The sequence below is a fragment of the Homarus americanus genome, unplaced genomic scaffold (assembly GCF_018991925.1).
Source record: "Homarus americanus isolate GMGI-L3 unplaced genomic scaffold, GMGI_Hamer_2.0 scaffold41366, whole genome shotgun sequence".
NCBI lineage: Eukaryota > Metazoa > Arthropoda > Malacostraca > Decapoda > Nephropidae > Homarus > Homarus americanus.
Window position 1 is genome coordinate 1,893,442 of NW_024723541.1, and position 22,856 is coordinate 1,916,297.

At 43.3% G+C, this 22,856-nt stretch overlaps 1 protein-coding gene across 5 annotated transcripts in view; it reads right to left on the reverse strand.

Moving 5' to 3' along the window:
- Positions 1–1,253: 1,253 nt before the first annotated feature.
- The window catches only part of LOC121863505 (ETS-like protein pointed), a 162,190-nt gene continuing 140,587 nt past the window's right edge, over positions 1,254–22,856 (reverse strand). For 3 of the 5 annotated variants that reach the window (XM_042362182.1, XM_042362181.1, XM_042362183.1), the window contains 3 exons: positions 19,654–19,683; positions 3,710–4,502; positions 1,255–3,499 (listed from right to left, as the gene is read on the reverse strand). In XM_042362182.1, the coding sequence (XP_042218116.1) occupies positions 3,436–3,499; positions 3,710–4,502; positions 19,654–19,683 (887 nt within the window). In that variant the 3' untranslated portion in view covers positions 1,255–3,435. Of the gene's footprint in view, positions 3,500–3,709; positions 4,503–19,653; positions 19,684–22,856 lie in introns of all 5 variants that reach the window. The other 2 variants (XM_042362178.1, XM_042362179.1) reach the window with 2 other exon arrangements.

A 22,856-nucleotide genomic window follows, 5' to 3' on the forward strand; every position in this document is an offset into this window, starting at 1 on the left:
ATCATTTGCAGCTGGTAATTCACGGTAATTGAATCTTGTTTTGCAGCTAAATTATAAATGCATTTTATTTGTCCTAAAAGGATAACAGAACAAGATGTTATTACCTATGAATACAGCTGACAAGGACCCATGGTAATAAGACCTCCAGAAACACAATAAACTTCTACAGTCACTCAGAGCATCAAACTGACCAGTCACCAGTCCATTGACATTATATAAACTTGACTGTTGTAAGATGAACCCAGTCAAGAGTGAAGGAATATTCAATTCTGATAAATTAACATCAGTGAATTACCTTATATTGAATTTTCCTTAAGGACAATGATATATAGATATTAGTGTATGGAAGACTGAGGTCAGGTGTTGAGGCAGGGAGTGAATGTAGGAGGATATGAGGGTGTTGGAGGTGCTTACTCCAGAATCCCGGGTTCCTCAGTACACAGTCATCAAGCAGACACTGGTGGGGTGGTGGTCACTGTCTCGACAACCCAGAGTCAAGAAGTCAAATCATCATATACAAAGGTTGTTTTATAGTGCCCTTCACTCTACAAGTACATACAAAATTTATGATCATAATATGTACATACAATATATATATATATATATATATATATATATATATATATATATATATATATATATATATATATATATATATATATATATATATATATATATATATATATATATACATATATATATATATATATATATATATATATATATATATATATATATATATATATATATATACATATATATATATATACACTGTATATGTATATATATTAGCACTTGATTTATTTGGTAAAAACACTGCTCACTGCTGGAAGTCTACTGGTGTGTCATGAACATGTTGTGGAACTTTGCACAAAATTTATCTGGAGGTGAATTTCAAGTATAGAACAACTTTTCTGTCACTTCTATCAATATTTTAACAACAATATTACTGTACAGAAAAGGCAAGTGAGAAACTGGTTCATTAATAAGTTTGTATATGGCTAAACAACTAATTTTAGGCTAACTGAACAAGATTTGTGCTTTGTCAAGCATTACCAGTCACATGCTGGGCGTTACTACTAACTATCAATGTTCTGCTTGAGCACCAAGGCAACGACGTAACGGGGCTGGAGCCCAGGAGGGAAAACTCAAGTATTCTCAAGACATTTCAATATCACAAGCCACATGAAATATTTTGACTATATATATATATATATATATATATATATATATATATATATATAACTATTATAATTTTCTTTTTTTTAATGAAATTAAGAAAAACGTTAAACTCAAACTGAAAAAGTACACAATCACAAAATTCCCAAAAATTTAAATAAAAGGTAAAAATTTTCTTTCCTTCAGGTTTTCAAGCCTGAAAAAGTCTAAGTGTGAGAGATGCCACTGAAACTATCGCAAGTGTAAATACCGAACAACATGGTGTGTGAAACAGGTGAGGAGTGGCACCTCTTGTGTGGGCTTGGCACATGTGTCACAGGCAGGGTTGGGACGGTTCCTGTGTGGTGTGGGCGGAGAAGACAGCAGATATCACTAGTGACAGTCACAGCGCAGCTCGCGTCACTATACAGTCTGAGCTCTGTATGGTCGAGGATTACTGGAAGTCTGAAGTTTAATAAATGGCTGGAAGTCTGAGCCACTATAAGCCATGGATGGCTGGAAGTCTGAACTATTTACCAAATTTGGCAGGAGATCTAAACACCTTCATGCCAAAGATGGCTGGAAGAACAACAGCTTTGGTGATGGAGGGAGGGAGGGCATGGATGCACTTTGAAAACTCTTTGTAAACATTGGGCAGTTATCACTTATCTATTACGTCATTATTTTCTATATAAAAAGAAAAAACAGTTCACATACGAATAAAAACAAATCAAGTGAAAAATATTGTCCAATTTGATTGTCATATTTCTTAGATAAAAATCCAACGATTTTAACAAGTTTATCACAACTAACAATGGAACACCATTACCTCCACTCTCAAGAATCATGGAGAATAGTAATATTTATCTACATTAACATAAAATTTTCGTTAAAAAATATTGTGAACGAAAAAACACACAGAATAAGAATACTGGTTTCACGAATTTGCTTTCCCGTTACATCACAGTCCGTCATTGTGACCTGGAATTATTATGTAGGTTTAGAAATAACATCACATTCTCTATTTCAGGTTCGCCCTGGGTACCTTGAGCGTCTTGGCCATTTACACAGGTACAATGTCTTGGTTTGAAGTATAGTACACTGAAAAGTGATTTGTTTGATAATCAAATCCACGAGGTCATGGTTAGTACTTCAGGACGTCTCATTGGTAAAGTAATTAGCCCAGAAGACCTCATGGGTGAAGAGGTTGGTACCCCTAGGGGCCTAACAGGTGAAGTGGGTTGGTACACTTGTGGACCTCAGTTATGGTTGGTATGCCTGAGGGCCTGGAAGCACTGAGGCCTCAGGTAGAGCACAAGAAGGCACGGTGGAAAAAAATAAATGTTATTTCTGTCAAATTCTGGTAAAAAATAGATGAAGCCATCGGCAGCACTGAGCTGGTGGGTCACGTGAGGACAGGAGTCACTCCTTGACCGTTGTCTCTCCACCGCTGGCACCAATAGTATGGAAGATTCATTTTCATGGGGAGGGAGGAAGGGAAGTTAGTGAGAGCAAGCTAAGGGCTATATAGATCATATTTATGCAAAAATAAAAAATTGGCCACTCCAATCTGTGACGCCTACTATTTTGACACTAATACATAGCACTTGTAGTTTTGAAAGCACTCATTAGTCATCTCCATGAACCACTCACTAGTCCGTAAACTAAAAATAATTATTAATATTACAGTCGGGTCTTGTGCAGAGAACAAGTACAGGTACAAATGGCTGGTTACAAGAGCTTTGCGCAGACAGTAGCTGTGCACGGAAAGCACCTCTGCACAGGTACGCCATGTGGGCAGGATGCGAACTCGCTAGTCGCTGCACAGGTCGCACCAACACGGACTGGTCAACATCCTCCACACATCTGACTATACAAACATAAAATCTAGTCTAAATGCCCGACATTAATGGCATACTGTATTTACAAAAATAAAACTATTAAAAAGGGTTCCACAACAAACAGTGGAACAGTTTGTCGATAAAAATGCAGATATAGCTTTTTAACAAAGTTAAATTTGTATATATTGTAATTGTTTGGCTAACAAACAAATATGTCAGCTGGAGACAAATTTGCTATTGGCAATGTTTTTTGTTTTTTATTTTTACTGAAGATTAGATGGAGCCAAGAGGCGCCAGTCAGTAGCACAGAACTAAATGCCACTGACTACTATAGTGGAGCAGGCCAAGAGGTGGAGGCTACATGGCCTGCCTGACCTGCCCTCGACTATAACTCTGGGGGGGAGGAGGGGGAGGTGAAGACAGCTCAAGGTCCACCTCAATCGTCGTCTTTCTTCTCGGGCTTGAGATCAACCATTGCATGAAGTTCCTCTGGCGAGTAACTGTAAGAGAGATCCAAGATTACACTCACGACCTCCTTAACTATACCTGTCAAAACAAAAATAAAAATATGGGTTGCTGGATTCCGCTCAAGTATACAAAAAATTACTCTACACTCCAGCAATCATGATACATCTCCGTTACCATGTGTTGTGTAATATCATTTTCATCACATACACTCATAGAGGAGAACACTGTCTGCAGGTACCTACCCAAGTAGTGACTGGAGGTCGCACACAAAGCGGTAGACATATCGCTTGCCAGCTGTCTTGTGGATGATGTTCTTGTCGTAGTAATACCGGAGACCTCGAGACAGCTTCTCATAGTTCATCTTAGGTTTGTTCTTCCTCATCCCCCAGAGCCGCGCAACCTCGTCTGGGTCTGTCAGCTTGAATTCCCAGCCATCACCTGTCCACGAGATGTGTTGCTGCTGCTTCTTGTCTGTCAGTAGTTCCAGGAGGAATTGCCACAGCTGGATGGGTCCCGACCCAGTAAAACAGGGGCCACCGCTGCCTGTTTGGTACCCCAACGTCGCAGAACTGGGGCCCAAAAGGCTAGGGGGTGGCTTGGTGTCTGGGGTGACCACGTCATTGCGGGCTGGCAGGTAGTGGGCCAGATTAGGGCCACCAACGCCGCTGTTGATCTGTGAGAGGTCGTGGCCTTGTGCCGCTGCTGTCGCCCATGGCTCTGGCAGCGCCTGTGGCACTGTCTGGAACTGTGGGTCGTAGTGTGGCGTGGAGTAGCCATCGGAGTATTCGTGCGGATACCTGTGGGTAGCTGTGGGCTGTGGGTACTTGAAGTAGGACAGTCGGTACTTGTCGTGGAGGCTGTAGAAGTCATGTGCTGAAGGGTCGAGGTAGTGGACGGCAGGATGGTGGGAGTCAGGCAGGGTGTGGTAGGGTTCGGGGTCGGCTTCTGTGTAAGGCTGGGTCACGAACCCTCCAGGTGAACCCTCTGACGGGGGCTCACTCACGGCGCCCATGCTCTCCGCGCTGGGGTAGCCACCTGGAACAAAATAAAATAATTTTAGGAAATATTACCAACACACACACAAACAATGTAGTAAATCTAAAGAGAAATGACAATTAGAGAATGAAAAGTTATAAAGAAAAACACACGAAGATGTACAGAGACAACAGCAGAGTAGACAGTGAACGGCTAAGTTTGACGAGGTTAAGAATCGTTGTGAGACGAGCTAAGCAGAAGCAGTCGTCAGTACACAGCCCTCACCAGCATACAATGACCTCGACAGCATAAACAGCCCTCACCCATGTACACAGCCCTTACGTTGTACACAGTCCTCACCCATGTACACAACCCTCACCCATGTACACAACCCTCACCCATGTACACAACCCTCACCCATGTACACAGCCCTCACCCATGTACACAGCCTTTACTCGGTGTTCAAGGATCAATGGAGTGTTCAAGAAATTAACGGGGTGTAATCAACGGGAGGGTTGTGTCCATTTCTCTCGCGTAAAGAAAAAGTAGAATCAGGAACCCGCCAAAACAAAGCATTTTTTGGGGGGTATTTTTTATTCAATGGGTCACGTAATATTGTATTACTGTATATCCTCCCAGTGCTATTTCCAAGCTGTAAGTCTTTATTTTCACGTTACATAATATGAAACGAATCTTTTTGCTTGCTTGTGTGTGTGTGTGTGTGTGTGTGTGTGTGTGTGTGTGTGTGTAAATACCTAATACCCAAAAATAACGAACAAATTTAACAATCACACAATTTTTTTTTTTACATTTCTTCGTTTTAAATTATTAGCTTAAAAGAGGTTCTCATGTTAGCAAGACGTCGGACAACAAGAGATCCCAAAGAAGACAAAAGCGAACTTGGAATTTTGCATCGTTGATGAATACAAGGATCAAGAGGGGTTGTGTTGTGTTGTGTTGTATTGTGTTGCGTTGTGTTGTGTTGTGTTGTGTTGTGTTGTGTTGTGTTGCGTTGCGTTGTGTTGTGTTGTGTTGTGTTGTGTTGTGTTGCGTTGCGTTGCGTTGTGTTGTGTTGTGTTGTGTTGTGTTGTGGTTAATTTCGTCCTGACGGATAACAAGATTTTTTAGGAAGAAAATATTTAACCACTTCTAAAACGAATGATTTTCTATCCTCAAGAAAAAAAAACGATCGAATAATTATTTGGTTAATTCCATGTATGAAATTATGGCTATTACTTCTACTAAGACACGGAACTCACTGAGACTATGGCTAGCTATTAGTTCTTCTAAGACACGGAACTCACTGAAACTATGGCTAGCTATTAGTTCTTCTAAGACACGGAACTCACTGAAACTATGGCTAGCTATTAGTTCTTCTAAGACACTCAACTCACTGAGACTGGCTATTATGTCTTCTAAAACAGCAATCAACTCACTGTAACTGTGTCGCAACTGTGGCTTCACTCCATACAGCGTCCAGCACACCATGTTCCTGTTCCCGTAACACCAACAACAAACTTGCTGCTCAAAAATATCGCATCAAGAGGACGTCTGATCTGATGGTCCTCTCTCTCCGCTGAAGCTGTTGACTCCGCTGCCGTGTTTTGCTTATAGCCACAACAAAACGACTAACTCACGAAGGGAAAAAACTCGAGGTGCGTTAATCCAGCAAGTTGTCTATGTGTAGCTGGAGTCTGCACTAAGAGGCGGTGGTTGTGGGCGGTGGAAGTCGCTGCGCCAGAGATCCATCCGCAACCAACTCTTCCAGGATGGCGCTGGAACTCAACTGCCACCACTTCCAGTCCCTCACGCCTGCGCACCCTCGTCTTGCACCCCCCGTAACCCCAAGAGCCGAGAGCCTAATCAACTTAAGACTATAATTCTAACCCCTGTGAGCCCCGGGCACAAGAGCTATACTGAGGTCGTGGGTATGTGTGTGGGTTACAGACCTCTTGGCCTCTTCCCAGCAGTAATGGCGGCTTCTGAGTACAAGAAGAACCTACTTCCCAGTCGTTTCGCTGCCACTTTGACCTCGCGACCTGTGCATTTTCTAATCTGCTAATTGGGTTATGACCTCTGACCTGTGAGGGGTATTGTGCTAGCAACCATTCTCAAGCGGCACTATCTCACCCTCCTCCAAACACATATATCACACAATATATCTTGACGTTCACTCAACGTCTAACAAAAACAACCGTCAGATTTCATCAATTATTTTCTAGTTTGTGAGTGAGATTCGGAGGGGTTAGTTAAGTCACGACCTCGAGGTTATTTGGGATGTAGTAATCGTGTCCGACAGTATTAAGGAGGAACACGTTTTGGAGGGGGAGGTTGTGGAGGAGGAGATAGTGAGGAGGTTGTGGAGGAGGAGCAAGTTATGGAGGATCAGGAGGAGGGGGAGGAGGAGGAAGGAGCCACACGAAGGACTACCACAACCCCGACTCACATCAACGCTATAATTCAATTGTTAGAAAGAATGATTTGCGATACACTTAAAAGTTTTTATTTGTAAGGTGACAAAAAAAAAACCTACAATTTACTGGGAGGGGAAACTCTCACAATGTATATTACCTCTGAGATTCAATAGTAATTTACATTTTAATGCGTTGCTATTAGGGAAGAAATAACTATGCTAAATCGTGGCTATAATTGACCAAAATGATGGGACGTATTCTTTGTGTGGCTGCTATAGATGACGAGCAACACCCAACCCCACCCATCTCCCCCACACTGAGACGGTATCATTATTTCCGTCGAAACTGTTGTCCACCACGACTAACTTAATGCGATGTTTATCCTACGAGTGAGTCAAGACCTTTATGGTAAGGTGACACAGCAATCATGTCAAGGAGAAAGACTCAGTTAAGAGGTTTTACCACACACTCTTTAACCTGTGAGGTGACGATTTCTCCGACGACACCATGAAGCTAAGCGAGTAATGATCAAATGATTCTTCTTTAACTCTCACTGCGGTAAATGATCAATAAGAGAGAGATCTTTGGGTGGTTATTTGGTCAATCGGGATATAAATATAGGATGGAATAATGTAATGAGGTAAACAGAAATGGTTAGACCGGGTTAAAACACGCAATAGATCACCATAAAACTTATCTCTCAAAACAAACAGTTCAGTTCCCTAAGAGGACAGAGGTTAATGTCGCCCTGGCCGACACACGATCCTACACACACATACAGATGGTCATAATATTTCTGTGATTATAAGGGATCAATCACAATTAATGAACGTCAATTCCCCAAGAAGAACACCAGGTAGCTACAGTTACCCACAAGAGATTTGATACAGTTAAGTGGTTTATTGATGGGTGACTGTGAGGGCCCGAAGGTGAGAGAGGGCGAGAGAGGAATTCGTCCACCCAGGACACGATGATGGCATAACGCAGGACGAGGCGGAGCACAGGTGAGACGACGGTGGCGTTCAGTACCTGTGGCGCTACGATACCTTGGCCCCAGCACCTTTAGGAGTGTCAATACACCATGGGAGGTCACAAAACACCCCCTTCAGAGGCCACTACACACTCCTGGGAGGCCACCACTACATAACCTCAGGAGAGAGAACATCCCACTCGACACTTCATCAATACTTCTACATAAACTCAAACCCAACGTGATGTATATACAGTATATATATCTAAACACAATATCTGCAGCCAAGGAGGAAAAGTCTGCCCCCCCCCCCACCACCAGCCGGGTTAAGAGCATAAGGGATTTCCACCTTACTATCCCGGGAGGACAAAGACCAAGACGCCGTACTCTCGCCTCCAAAGACAATTACAATTACATCTTCGACACAGATAGTTGCTGGAGGCGGCTGCTGGTGAAATCCATTTGGCTGATTGATTTGTTAAGACGTTGTGGGCGGTGGTGTGCAAGCAGCGTCGGCGGCTAGGGCTAGGGCTAGGACTATATGCTCGGCTACCTAGTGCTGTTATGGCAGGAGAAAACTAACCTAGACTAAACAGGGATATTTTAGACTGTGGGTAGGAAAGGCTCAAGCTACCTAGGCTAGACTATCAGAGATCTTATGGGGTGAAGGGGGTAGACTATAGGCTATAGGCTGAATAGTCTTGGGTAGGCTATATAAGGCTCTTGTTAGGGAAGACTATTTGCTGGGCTAGGTCTATGAGGAGAAAGGAGACAATTAAATAAAGCCAGAATGAAAATATACAAGAAAAAGGTAAGAAAGATAGACGAAGCAACAGGTAATAATAGACGAAGCAACAGGTGGTGATAGACGAAGCAACAGGTGGTGAAAGACGAAGCAACAGGTGGTGACAGATGAAGCAATAGGTGGTGATAGACGAAACAACAGGTAATAATAGACGAAGCAACAGGTGGTGAAAGACGAAGCAACAGGTGGTGACAGATGAAGCAACAGGTGGTGATAGACGAAACAACAGGTAATAATAGACGAAGCAACAGGTGGTGATAGATGAAGCAACAGGTGGTGATAGACGAAGCAACAGGTGGTGACAGATGAAGCAACAGGTGGTGATAGATGAAGCAACAGGTAGTGAAAGATGAAGCAACAGGTGGTGATAGACGAAGCAACAGGTGGTGATAGATGAAGCAACAGGTAGTGAAAGATGAAGCAACAGGTGGTGATAGACGAAGCAACAGGTGGTGATAGACGAAGCAACAGGTAGTGAAAGATGAAGCAACAGGTGGTGATAGATGAAGCAACAGGTAGTGAAAGATGAAGCAACAGGTAGTGATAGACGAAGCAACAGGAATCAACAGTGGCAGATTTTAGGGGTCACTATTCCATTTATTTTTCTCTTCGGGGGTCGAGAGTACAAGACACTAAATAATGAACTGATGTGACACTTAGCCAAGGTACAACTCCGACCATCAATCCCAGAGAGAGCGGCGGGCGGCGGGCTGCGAGCGGCGGGCGACGGGCGGAGAGCGCGTGCGGCACGGAGGCAGGCAAACGTGGCACCAGCGGGTAACTCTCCATCGCGGCGCTGGGGTCAGGGCAGGTGGCACGCTGGGTCAAAGGTTATGACCCAAACAGTATGATACTAACCCAATTCACAGCCAATTAAAGGGAAACTATCTGAGTATAAGGCACCGACCTCTCTCTCTCTCTCTCTTGCATAGTACGAAAGTCTATTGACCTCTGCCACACAATTCCTTAACACTCATATATTTTCTTATACTTAACTCAACAACGTAACTCAATTCGATATAGTCACAGAGTAATTTCGACGTCATTATAACCCCCAATATTTTTTTGGGGGTATATTATGACTTTAATGAACCAATCAGATGCATTTTTAAACCATCAGTTACGAGCGAAAAAAGTAACGTTCGAACCAATGAGAATCCATCTTTGAATCGGAGTTTGAAAATTAACCAATTAAAATGTCATCACTATAAACTACTTAAGGGAGAGATTTAACTTAAAAGAACCTCCTCCTCCCCCCCCTTACTTCCCCTCACCCCCCCTTCACCAATCAGGAGGTTGCAAATCTCACCCACAAGACACATTAGTGGTGGTGAATTGGTCGTTATGGGGAACCATTTGAGTGTGAAATACAGTACTGTTAACGAGAATCTACCCATACTGTAGCTGTAGCGATGATGATGATGATGATGATTATGATGATGATGATGATGATTATGATGATGATGATGATGATGATGATGTAGTTACCGATATTATTATTATCATTATTATTATTATTATTATTATTATTATTATTATTATTATTATTATTTTACTACTACTATCAATTTTGTTTTTATTATTGATGGTGAAAAAAAAATAATAAAAACAACAACAAAATCAAATACACAAATTCTTTAATGTATTTTTTTTCTCGACTTTATTATCATCTTCCTATTCTCTCCGCCAATCACGTGCTCCGTCGCAAGAGAGACCCCCTGTGATTGGTGGTCCCCGTTTTCGTTTCCCAGGCTTGTTAACTTTCTATACAAACTAATTGATTGGTTAGGTCATCTGGGGTCAAGCCAATTTACCTGTGACTTATGAAACACCTGCCAGAATTTTCCTATTTACGAAGACTAGATATGGAGCTTATTTCGGGTATTTCCGGATCATATTTTCCTATTCATTAAAAAACTATTACTTATGGAAGGAAATATTTATTCAGCTTACGTTACCAAATATAATATTAATTTTCCTACTCTGAAGATTTTTTTTGTGAAAGCCAATTTTGTTTTTATATTTACGTGTCTAATTTCCTATTTACGATGCCTATTTCTATACACAAGTCATATAATGTCTTACAAACTTTAAAAAAACGTCCAATTTAACACATACAAAAAATCCTAATTCTTTCACTTCCTCGTAAAACAACTTTCAGCGGCTTTTGGTGACCGCCGTAGTTTATAGCGAAAGACTTATACCGTATTGACACACCAGCGTAAGTTTTCGTCTTGTTAGGTCAGGTTAGTTTAGGTTAATTTGTAGAGAGGGGAGAAAATAGGACCCTTAATCATACGTCTGGCAGAGGAAGCGACGATGCCATTCACATACCCAATGACAGGTTATCGTACGTGATTGGCTAAAAAAATATTACGGGATTTTTAATGGCGTCAATGGTAGTTATGGCGCTGTATTTTATGGTGTTTTTTTTTAAGGCCGTAGTGATGGTAGTGTGCAGTTATGGAGGTTATGGTGCTTTAATTATGGTGGCTGATTTAATGGCGTTTCATATTGCCAGACGTTTATTGGTTAGGGAGATTTTGTTAATGGCGCTGGTGATTGTCTTCCATTACGGTGGTGATGTCACTCCTATTATGAAAGTTAATGGTGCTTACTAGAACATGGCGTTATGGTGCATTTGTCCGCCTTGTGATGGTTATGGTGTCTCTTTATGGCGGTGTTGTGATGATTATGGTGCAATTATTATGGGGTGGTAATGGCAAGCAGACACGGTAGCTCGTAGGTACAAGGTGTACATGCAGGAGCTGGGGCATGGGTTAGGGCATGGGTTGGGGGCATAGGTTTGGGGCACGGACTGGGACATGGGTTTAGGGCATGGGTTGGTGCATGGGTTTGAAGGCATAGGTTTGAGGCATGGGTTTGGGACACGGACTGGGGCATGGGTTTGGGGCATGGGTTGGGGCATGGGCTGTGGAAAGAGCGGATACGTACTGGCTAACAGCAGGCAGGTAATTAAGTCGAGATGAATTACAAGCTGACGTTACTACAGCAAGACTTCCGTTGAAAGTTCCATCTGGCCCCCACGAACCACGGGGCACGGAACACGGGGTACGGGGCACAGAACACGGGGCACAGATCACTGGGTACAAGGCATGAACACGGGGTACGGGGTACGGAACACGGGGTACGGGGCACAGAACACGGGGCACAGATCAGGGGGTACAGGGCATGAACACGGGGTACGCGGCAAGAATACGGGGGATAAATCACTCATTGAACTTTTCGCCAACAAATAAAAATAAATTATATATACAGGGTACATTAAAAAAAAATGGCGCTTTAGGTAAGGTTAGGTTAGGTTAGGTTATCTAGGTGAAATATATTTGGTTCGTTCTGAATATATTTCACTTCATTCACAACAGGTGTTTCCGATGATAAGGTGACGAAAAAACACCCGTAAATTATGTATGAAATAACGTTTGAGTTTGTAGTTACGACAGTGAGATAACGAAGAGAATTCCCCAATGTTAGGGACTCGACCAGCACGTGTGTGTGTCTGTTAGTTGGGTAAAGTCCAGCTTGTGATGTAATAGTTCAAAGGTTCATACAGTACACCTCCTCTCATCCACTAGGGTTCATCCACCTCTCATCCATCATGATTCATCTACCTCCCCTCATCCACCTCCCCTCATCCACTAGGGTTCATCCACCTCTCATCCATCATGGTTCATCCTCCTCTCATCCACTAGGGTTCATCCAACTCCCCTCATCCACCTCACTTCACCCACCTCCTCATACCACCTCACCTCATCCACCATCATTCGCGTTATGGGAGATGATCCGTTATATAAATTTGATTAGCTGGACCACTCTAACTCATCTCCCACAACGTACGTCAAACAATACGACGACCTACACGACGCGTTGTATAGTGCGCCACGAGAGACGACCAACACCTCCTTAAGTGATGGTGAGAGAATGTGACATATTTCGGCCGTGGTGTTGAAAGGGCCGCTTGAGAGGGGGGAGGAGGGGGGAGGTGCCAGTCCCATGCCCTAAACAGTTTGTATTGGTGACAGATGGTAGAATGACCGTCTGGGTGTGTGTCAACTATAACGCCAGGCAGAAGACAATTGTGGTTACCCATGATCATAACGCCAGGCAGAAGACACGCGTGGTTACCCATGATCATAACGCCAGGCAGAAGACAACGCGTGGTTACCCATCATAACGCCAGGCAGAAGACAATTGTGGTTACCCATGATCATAACGCCAGGCAGAAGACACGCGTGGTTACCCATGATCATAACGCCAGGCAGAAGACAACGCGTGGTTACCCATGATTATATTTGCTAGTACTGGTAAATAGTCTCTCTCTTCTTTCAGTAACTCAAGTGTTATTTTTTTCTCAGTTCCCAGAAATTCGTGTCACCATCCACACAAAACCGGAAATCCTCTCCCCTCCCCCCCTCCCCCCCATAGACTACGCCGGCCGCTGACGTATAATTTAAACTAATAAATAATTATATTCTTGACTATACAACACAAGAAGATGTACCACAGCCAGTGATAAAATTAAGGGAACAAAATTTACACATTAAAGTTTATGGTCATATTTGAGATGATAAAATGAGTTGAGAAATTATTAGGGTATTACTTCTTTTTTTTATTTAACTGTAGTGTTGGTTAAGATATTAAGCGTTGAGTGTGGAGTATGTGGATGGTGAAATGTGGATGTGAGGTGGATGTAGTGGTGATGAGGCTAAATACAAGCTGAAGCTCACAAGTGCATGATATGTGGATGTTGTGTGTGTGTGTGTGTGTGTGTGTCAGTCATGAGCACTTGTAAACTCCACGTCACAAACCCTCAAACTATCTATCACTAAAGCATCGTGTTACTCAGAGTCTTGTTCACATGACGAAGTATACAAGAAAAAATAACAAAACCCTGAAAAACAGACAAATAAACAAACTAAACACAAACGACCCCCCCCTCCCCCGAGAAAAATTAAACCAATAAAATTAACTAAAAAAATCCTAGGAAATTACAACCCAGAAGGTAAACCCCCTCCAAAAAAAAAATCGACACCACCAAAGCAATTCTAGGCGACTCACCACATTATTGGAACCTCTTTAGAAACCTGCAGAATGTGGTGACCGAGACTAAGCACATATGGGTCTTCCCCGGATGTTTTGGTGACTTAGAACCGACGACATGATAAAATACCCAACTAGAGTGACTTAAGATACTCCTGTCAAGATGGGCAACACACCCATGGTATAGTAATAGGACTCTGAGCCTTGAAGGGTATATGTTAGATGGGGACTATCTTGCCCCACCGAGGGAGACTTGGCCATTGGACGAGGGAGTTGTCTTAGAAGGTCAGCCAAGACGCGTATATAATAACCCCAACAACCACAGCTAAGACGTAGTTTGTTGGGTCTTCTTCTTTTCTCGTCTTCTTCTTCTTCTTCTTATCCTTCTTCTTCTTCTTATCCTTCTTCTTCTTCTTCTTCTTCTTATCCTTCTTCTTCTTCTTCTTCGTATTTCCTTCATCGTTTCTCTTTTGTCCACACATTTTAAGAGGTCCTCCTTCCATCTATACCTAATACAGTAATCCCCTTTGACTATCACCGCCCTTTCACATTCTACTAATTCCTTCTTTATCACCTTTTTCCTCCGTATTCTTCGTCGCTATTTCCTTCACCACTTTCCTTCTCTTCCTTTCTTATTTCCCTTTTATTCTCTCTATTATCAGTTGCTCGCCGTTATGTCTACTGTAATTTGTATAATTTTTTTTTTCATCTTGAATAAATGTCAAATTTTATCTGTATGTGTGTGTGTGTGTGTGTGTGTGTGTGTGTGTGTGTACGGGAGACATTAATTATATGTCTATGTACAGGTTATGTGTGTGTATAGGAGACGATAACAGTGTGCCTTTTGTACATACAGACACACACAGACACTCAACGTCTCCTTAACACACACACACACACACACACACACACACACACACACACACACACACACACACACACAGAGGCAACAAAACACAATATAATGGCAACCTTCAATACCCGCAGCCAGAGTCTTCGGAACCAACCCACCTACAGTGACCTCCGTCTATTCTAAGTAACACAGCAGGAAAAGGGAACTAGCCAGGAGGAGGAGGAGGAGTTGGGATGTCCGTTTGATAACATAACGTAGAATAAAGAATGAATGAAATATAGAGAGATGTATAGAGAGAAGTAAATAGATGTATATAGAATGGGAGAAGCAGATGCCATAAGAGAGAGAGATAGAGACGGGTAGATAGAGAGAGAGACAGACAAGAGACATATACTAAATGAGAAAGATATATACACAGATAGCTACTGACAGAGAGAAAGCTAAACCATTGTCATACTTAACTCTCGCCCAGTGAAAGCAAAGGAAAGTCAGGAAAAGGTCACTTCAGGTCAGATGGTGAATAAGACTTCACCTTTCTCTTGACGTCCACAATAATGACGGATTATTTCACAATCTAAGGGAGACAGTTCTGTGTGTGTGTGTGTGTGTGTGTGTGTGTGTGTGTGTGTATAGGAGAGCTTAATAGTAGGTACCAGAGGGAGAAGCGAGGTAGGTAGGTAGGTAGGTACCAAAGAGAGTGTGGTAGGTATCGTATAGTGTGATAGTAAGATAACCAGCGGAAATGACGTCACTCTTCTCTCTCGCCCTTAACCGGATATCCTGCTGTGCTGTGCTGTGCTGTGCTGTGTGTACTGTGCTGTGCTGTGTGTACTGTGCTGTGCGTACTGTGCTGGGCTGTGTGCTGTGCTGTGTGTGCTGTGCTATGTGTATTGTGAGTGTACTGCCATCATCATCATCATCATCATCGTTCCCAATACAGTTCTATAATTTAGTTTTACTTTACACCAATCCCCTTGAAAGCTATAAAAATTAGCTTTATCGCTCTATAGTTAGCTTACAAATTCTACATTCAATTCTATAACTACGCAATAGTGAGATAATTCCATGTTTAGCTTTATGACACAGCATTAGCTTTATAAATCCCTAGTTAATAGCTCTACAGATCTAGCATTAGCTTTTCTTGCCAGCATTAACTCTAACCACAGCTAAGTTGACCTAATGACAGCTATATTAAAATTCTTAGCCGTTCTTCGTCCTAAAATCATGAGCATTTTAGCGAAAGGAAAAAATTCTCAGGGTGTTGTTTGCGATACACACGTGAGAGAGAGAGAGAGAGAGAGAGAGAGAGAGATGGGGGTGTAGTACGGGAGCAGATCAAGTGAGGAAGGATGCGGTTGTTGGGGTCCGGACGTTCAAGTTTACGGAAATCCTTTGGAAAATGAAGACAGAGTTCCGGCGGAGGTGAGCAGAGGTTAGGGAGAGGTGAGGGACTAGTGTGAGAGGTCAGTGAGGGACAGTGGGAGATGAGGGACTAGTGTGAGAGGTCAGTGAGAGGTAGGGAGAGGTATGAGAGGGCAGGGAGAGGTGTGAAAGGAGAGGGAGAGTTACGTAAGGTAAAAATATAAAATAACCCACAACACAGGAAGGAAGGAAGGCATAAACGACAAGAAGAGGAAAAATAAAAACAGAAGAAGAATAACTGAGAGAGGTAAGGAAACACAAGGAGAAATGGCGGGCTGAAAAATAATATATGGAACTGAAATAAGACGAAGGAATAATAACAAAGGGGAAGAGAGAGAGAGAGAGAGAGAGAGAGAGAGAGAGAGAGAGAGACCTGAGGACAGTAGCACACGAACAGAACCGGATAATACAATATATTTTTAAAAATTTTATCGGAAACAAAACAGCATCGTTAGCACAAGCAACCGAGAAGAACGCTGCAGTACTAGACGGACGTTCGCCAGATCTCTATATCAGCGGCGGCATTCGTTCTAAGGCGCCACTGGAGATTTCAATGGGCGGGAGAGTTTTCGGTCATAGTCCGCCCGCCCATCTGAGCTAGTGGGATGGGGGGGGCCGAGAGAGAGAGAGAGAGAGAGAGAGAGAGAGAGAGAGAGAGAGAGAGAGAGAGAGAAGGGCGTCGTCATAAACTTGCTATTGTTTCCACTATTCATATTACAATGATATTCATCGCACGTTATTGTGACTGTACACCACGACTTTATCTAACTGGTGGTGCCGGTCACTAACTGGCAACTAACTCGTCACTAACTGATAACTAACTCGTCACTAACTGCTCACAGATAACTAACTGTGTTGGACGCTGGTGTATGACAGTACTTGAACAGTGTAATTGGACAGTATAAACTAACAGTATACAGTTGGACACTGCAGGTCACAGCATCGGCCGTTCTCTCGCTGTTCACGTCATTCTCCTGTGTTGACATGAGGGAAACGCCGATGTTTTTCATAACCGCAGGAATTTCACAGCTTTCATGTCAACACGGTGCTACACAAATACCACTCTCTATTTGGCATCGGCGCGGGCGGGGCAAGAGAGGGCTAGCCCACCACCAAGCTGAGGTCACACCCCACTAATGTAAAGGCTCTCTGGATCACCTAAGGATTACACCTCGGTAATTTATTTTACCTGATGATTAAACACCCTAACGCTACCTGAGGGGTTTGGTTAGGTTAGGTTAATCTTCCCTCTGTGGCTTCACCGTTTAAGTGAGTAATTTATATAATATCACTATGTGTCCTTCATCAGTTCTCTTTATATTTGTATGTACAATTAAACCTAAACACGTACATCATTAATGACATCGCCAGCACGAGCAGATGAACACTGCCTGGCATTGCTATCCATTCACCGATGACACGAACCTTCGCCGCCGCTTTCCTGCCTGCATTGGCTCTCTTTTATGTTCTTTTATACAGCCGAGGGATGACAGTAATCCCTCCCCTTCATAATGTAGTGAGGAGGAACCCAGAGAACCCGGAGATAATTAAGGTAACATATGAACTTGTGGTCCACTGAGGGAAGCGACAAGTGCTGCGGTCCCGTATAATTGGGGCGCTGACCAAACACAATATCAAATCCCCTTCACAGTCCGGTTATGATCAGACGTTTTGATACGCCATTGAGAAAGAGAGAAAAGGCGACACTCTAGATAACGATTAATACATCCCTTTATCACGAGGGGCTTTGGTTTGGATCAGGCGAAGAGGGGGGGGGTTGTAGGGGAGGAGAGGGGTGTGCTGGCGGGTCACAGGGGCGGATGTGGCCACCCCGTCGGGTCGTCCGTGTGGCCACTACGTCCCCCTGCCACACGGACGATGGTGGCCCCAAGTGGGATACGCCCGTGGGGAGGGGAGGGCGGCCTGTACAGGAGCAACGGAGCATGGTGGGTCCTACAATGGGACTTCCGGTGGGGTGCTACCTGTTGCCCTTCATCACGCGGAGCCATAACTACCCTCTACCTGCCGCCCCGACCCTCCGCCCTCACACTCTCTCACCCACACTCCTCCTCTTAACTTCAAAAAACTGAGATGAAATAAAGACGAGAAGAAATATTTACCGCTGCCGCCGCCTCTCCTCTTACCAGGACAGTACCAACCAATGCCTTTGTGTTACAGGGAAGACCCACAAGTCCAAAGTGTTCCCTCGACCACCTTCACATTCCGACAGCTACTCAATCCCCCCACTTACTCCCCAACTCCATCATCGACAATAATAAAGACTAAAAAAAACACATCATCCTCCGTCTCTCGGCCGTAGGTGTATCCTCTTTCCAACTATCCAACACTATCCACCTCTACGGCACTATGCGAAGAGGGTAGTTCATTGAGTCTGGACATCCACACAAACTTTTGCCTCACGAAAGCTGATGGTTCCTTGTCCGAACTGAGATGTCTACAAAATTTTCACGAGAGAGAGAGAGGGAGAGAGAGAGAGAGAGAAGTTCATAGTAGACGTGATGAGTTTAGTAACGTGATATTCAACCCATCATGTTAACAATATCCCACTACTTTAAAACCAGGTTGGGTGTGACAGCTGACCGTCTCTTCACTCTAACAAATATCCCGTGTCATGTTCCCCCTCACAAATAACCAACAATTCCTCCTAAACACCGAAAACAATCCTCACCATCACCCATGAGCTAAGAACACAGTGTGGACTAATAACAGTGTAAACTATTCCTTACTATATCAACTAGTCATATCAAAATAAAATCATTTCTCTCTATATATAAATACTCACAATTATTTCTACTTATTTTTTTGCTATTATCATTTCTACTCAATTTAACATAGTTCCCCCGAGTATACAATACAACATGCTTATCAACAACTAACAACTACAGTAATTAACAATGAAATTACGACACTAATCCATGCTTAACATTGCTATTCTTTTATAAATGTACTTACATGGTCACCAGTCTACTTAAAAACTTGACGAAACGTAAAAAAAAAATTATCTACCATCAAAAGGAAATTAAAATTATTATGAAATTCTCTAAATTACCTTAATTACACACATAATAAGATAACAGAGATACATATATACATGCTAGTTAAGGACATATAATCGGTAATACTCAAGATGCTGCGTTACTGTGGGTAATATTTTTTTGTTAACACGTAAACATTCACTAGAGTTAATATGTTAATATAGGGATGGAGGGAGGCAGGCAGGCAGGCACCACTAACTAGCTATAACCGAGGACATTACAAAACCCTAAAAAAAAATAAGATTCGAATCCTCACATCCGGAACAGTTCACGGGATTCAAACTAATGAAGCCTTAATGGTACTATTAAATTGGAGTATTATCATCCATATATAAATAATAAGTTTTCTTTTTAGTTTTTTAGTGATAATAGTCCTAATTTGTGAGTTAATATTAAAAAAAAAAGATTAATAAGCTTTATTATTTTGAATTCCTGGCTTCATTATTTAACTTCGTGAGGCGTTCAAGGATTCGGTGGTTCAGTGGTTTACGGTTTTAGTCCAGGGTAGTATTTAAGGGGATGGATGAGGGGGTTGGTTAGAAGGGGTTGGGGGTGAGGGGGAAGGAGGGGTGAGGGAGGGGGGAAGGAGAGGGGAGGTTTAACTACAGCGACACAAAACACTCCTCTTACCGTTCCTGCTCCACCCTCTTCTTCTGTTGTCTGAAAGTCGATATGAAAAATCTTCAGTGAAATTGATAAATGTTTCACACATGTTGTCAACAAAACAAAGTATCAACAATAGTCAGCGATGATCAAGGTTGGTAGATCGGCCTTATAAGAATTAATTATTTTTATGATTATTTTAGTTCTCCCTTTTTTTTCCTATTTCTTTTTGTCTTGGAGGAAAAACTTGATTAATCACTTTAAGCAGCAGAAATCATCAGCGTCTTCAAACAAGTTCTCTTCCACAAACTCAAAATAATGATTCACCATCAAACTTTCTTATTTCACAACAATAACAAAACAAAAATAAACTCTCGCTTTCAATAACCGCAATAACCTAACGTCTGAACGGTGATTTTTTTTTGTGTTCCCTTCCGTAGAGGTGTGGGGATGACTGCGGTGTGGTTAGCTCGCGGGAGAACGCTCTAATAAATCAACTTGACGCTGTATTGAGACAAGCGCGGGGCTGAGCTGGCTGGCGGGCGGTCGGGCGGGCGGGCGGGCGGGTCTCTCGGTGTGGTGGAGCGCGGCGGGCGAGGTGGGTTCCAGGGACGTGTGATCCCGCTCAATTAATGCTTTTGTGTGACACGCGGACGACCAGCCAAGTTGTAGGTGAACACTGGGAGGTTACCGGTTAGGGACTTCTCTCTCCGACTTCCTCTCCCACGATAATAATGGAAAGAACAACTCAACTCCTCCACAAATACAACAGACCCTCTGGCATATATAATTTATTCACGTTGGTTCTTTACTCACCAAGAAGAACGGCCCGGGCAACTTTATCTCGTCGATTATTAACGGAACCTTGAATCAAGAGAATGATGCAAATGAAGGAAAATGGCAACTGATTACCAGGGATGTCAGTCATTGGGCGCGCGCAGCAGGAGTGACCCCCCCGCAGGAACCTCTGACGCCACCATCACGAGGGGGGGGGGGCGGAGCTTCGCACGGGAAAACAAAAGACGAACGGGAAAGTGACGCACACGGCGGTAATGTGAGTCTCGCTATTACGATAGGTGGGATTTTTATACACACACACACACACACACACACACACACACACACACACACACACACCTCACGAATATAGGGATTTACAAATACAGATGAAGTCTTACAAAAATATTACAGTTGAACGCCTTTAAAACGCCATAGCACACCATAACACAAAGTAAAATGCCTTTATATAATACATTAACGAGTTAGAGCGAATTTACATAACAAAGTAACAAGGGCGCCTATAAATGATAAACTAACAAGAACACCTTCATTTAACAAAATAACAAAGGACATTAACATAACAGGTTAATGTACAGGAAATGGGCCATTGAAAGGAGCGAAATGTGAGGGAGGTGTCGTACGGGTCCCCCCTAAAAGACTAGTTTCATAAAGTAGGATAGACAACAAACACACTCTTGCTCATCCTAGGAAAAGGAAGTCAAATTTCGTATGGTAGGATAAACAACAATCATACTTTTGTTCATCCTAGGAAAAGAAGTCAAATTACGTATGGCAGGATAAACAGCAATCATACTTTTGTTCATCCTAGGAAAAGAAGTCAAATTACGTATGGTAGGATAAACAACAAACACACTCTTGCTCATCCTAGGAAAAGAAGTCAAATTACGTATGGTAGGATAGACGACACCCACACTCTTGTTCTTTCTATATAAAAAAAAATCTAAACAATAAAATAAGAAAAAAAAACACGACACGAATTTAAATCAGAAAATTAAATTAAATACCAACACAGGGCGAATTAAATGAACATTCTCCCTTTATAAATGACAATGACTAGCTGACGCTGGGATATTAATTTATGTTTATTCGTTTATTAATGGGTAATTTAGTGAATATTTAAGTGAGGAAATAAACGAATAATGAGGCGTATCGTCGTTTTTTCTCGACACATACCATAGGTGACCGATCTATGTGATGGTATGGAGAGAAAAATACAGTGTGTCTTTCCTCTCCTTTCCTCCCTCTCTCCCTTATTCCCTTTCACTTCTATTCCCTCTTTTTCCATCATTTTATCCCTCCATCCCCTCCCATTACCTCACTTCCCTTATCCGTCCCTCTCACTCATTCCCTCTCCCTTTCCCATATTCTCATTTCTTGTCCCTCCCACTCACATTCCTTCTACCTCTCTCTCACTGTCTCTCCCTACCTCTCACTCTCCCTGTCCCTCACTCTCCCTCCCTGTCTCTCACTCTCCCTGTCCCTCACTCTCCCTCCTCCCTCACTCTCTCCCTGTCTCCACTCCTCTGTCCCTCCACTCCTCCCCCCTCATTCCTCCACTCTCCCTCCCTGTCCTCACTCCCTCTGTCCCTCACTCCTCTCTGTCTACTCGCTCCTGTCCCCTCCTCCTCCCCATCCCTCACTCTCCCTGTCCTCACTCCTCCCTCCCTGTCCCTCTGCTCTCCTGTCCTCACTCCTCCCCTGTCCCCACTCTCTCTCCCTGTCTGCTCTCCCTGTCCCTCTGCTCCTCCCTCCCTGTCCCCTCCCGCTCTCCTCCTGTCCCTCCTCTCCCACCTGTCCCTCACTCCCTCCCTCCTGTCCTCCCTCCACTCTCCCATCATCCCTCACTCTCCCTCCCTGTCCCTCCACTCCCTGTCCCCCACTCTCTCTCCTGTCCTCACTCCTCCCCTGTCCCTGCTCTCCCTCGTCCCCCACTCCCATCCTCCCTGTCCCTCCCTCTCCCTGATATCTCTCCTCCCTGTCCCTCCCATATCTCCTGTCCCTCCACTCTCTCTCCCCTCCTCTGTCTCTCACTCTCCCTGTCTCTCACTCTCCCCGTCCCTCACTTTACCTCCGTCCATTTTTTCCGGTTAGGTGACTCAACTTCCGGTAATTCTGGCGTTAAAGCGGGCACGCCCACCCTCGTCCCAGCCCTCGTTACCTTCATTATCACCATCATTATCACCATCACCATCATCACCATTGTCTACCTCACTATCACCCTCCACCATCAGGAAATGGGAGTTACTGGGGAATGTGTCATGTCTTCACTGTCACCATCATCACCACCACTCACCATCATCACCACTCTCACCATCATCACTATTTTCACCACCACTATCATCACCATCATCACCACTCTCACCATCATCACTACCATCACTTATCAACCACTACCATCACTCTCTTATTATTCCCAGTGCATTGTGTAT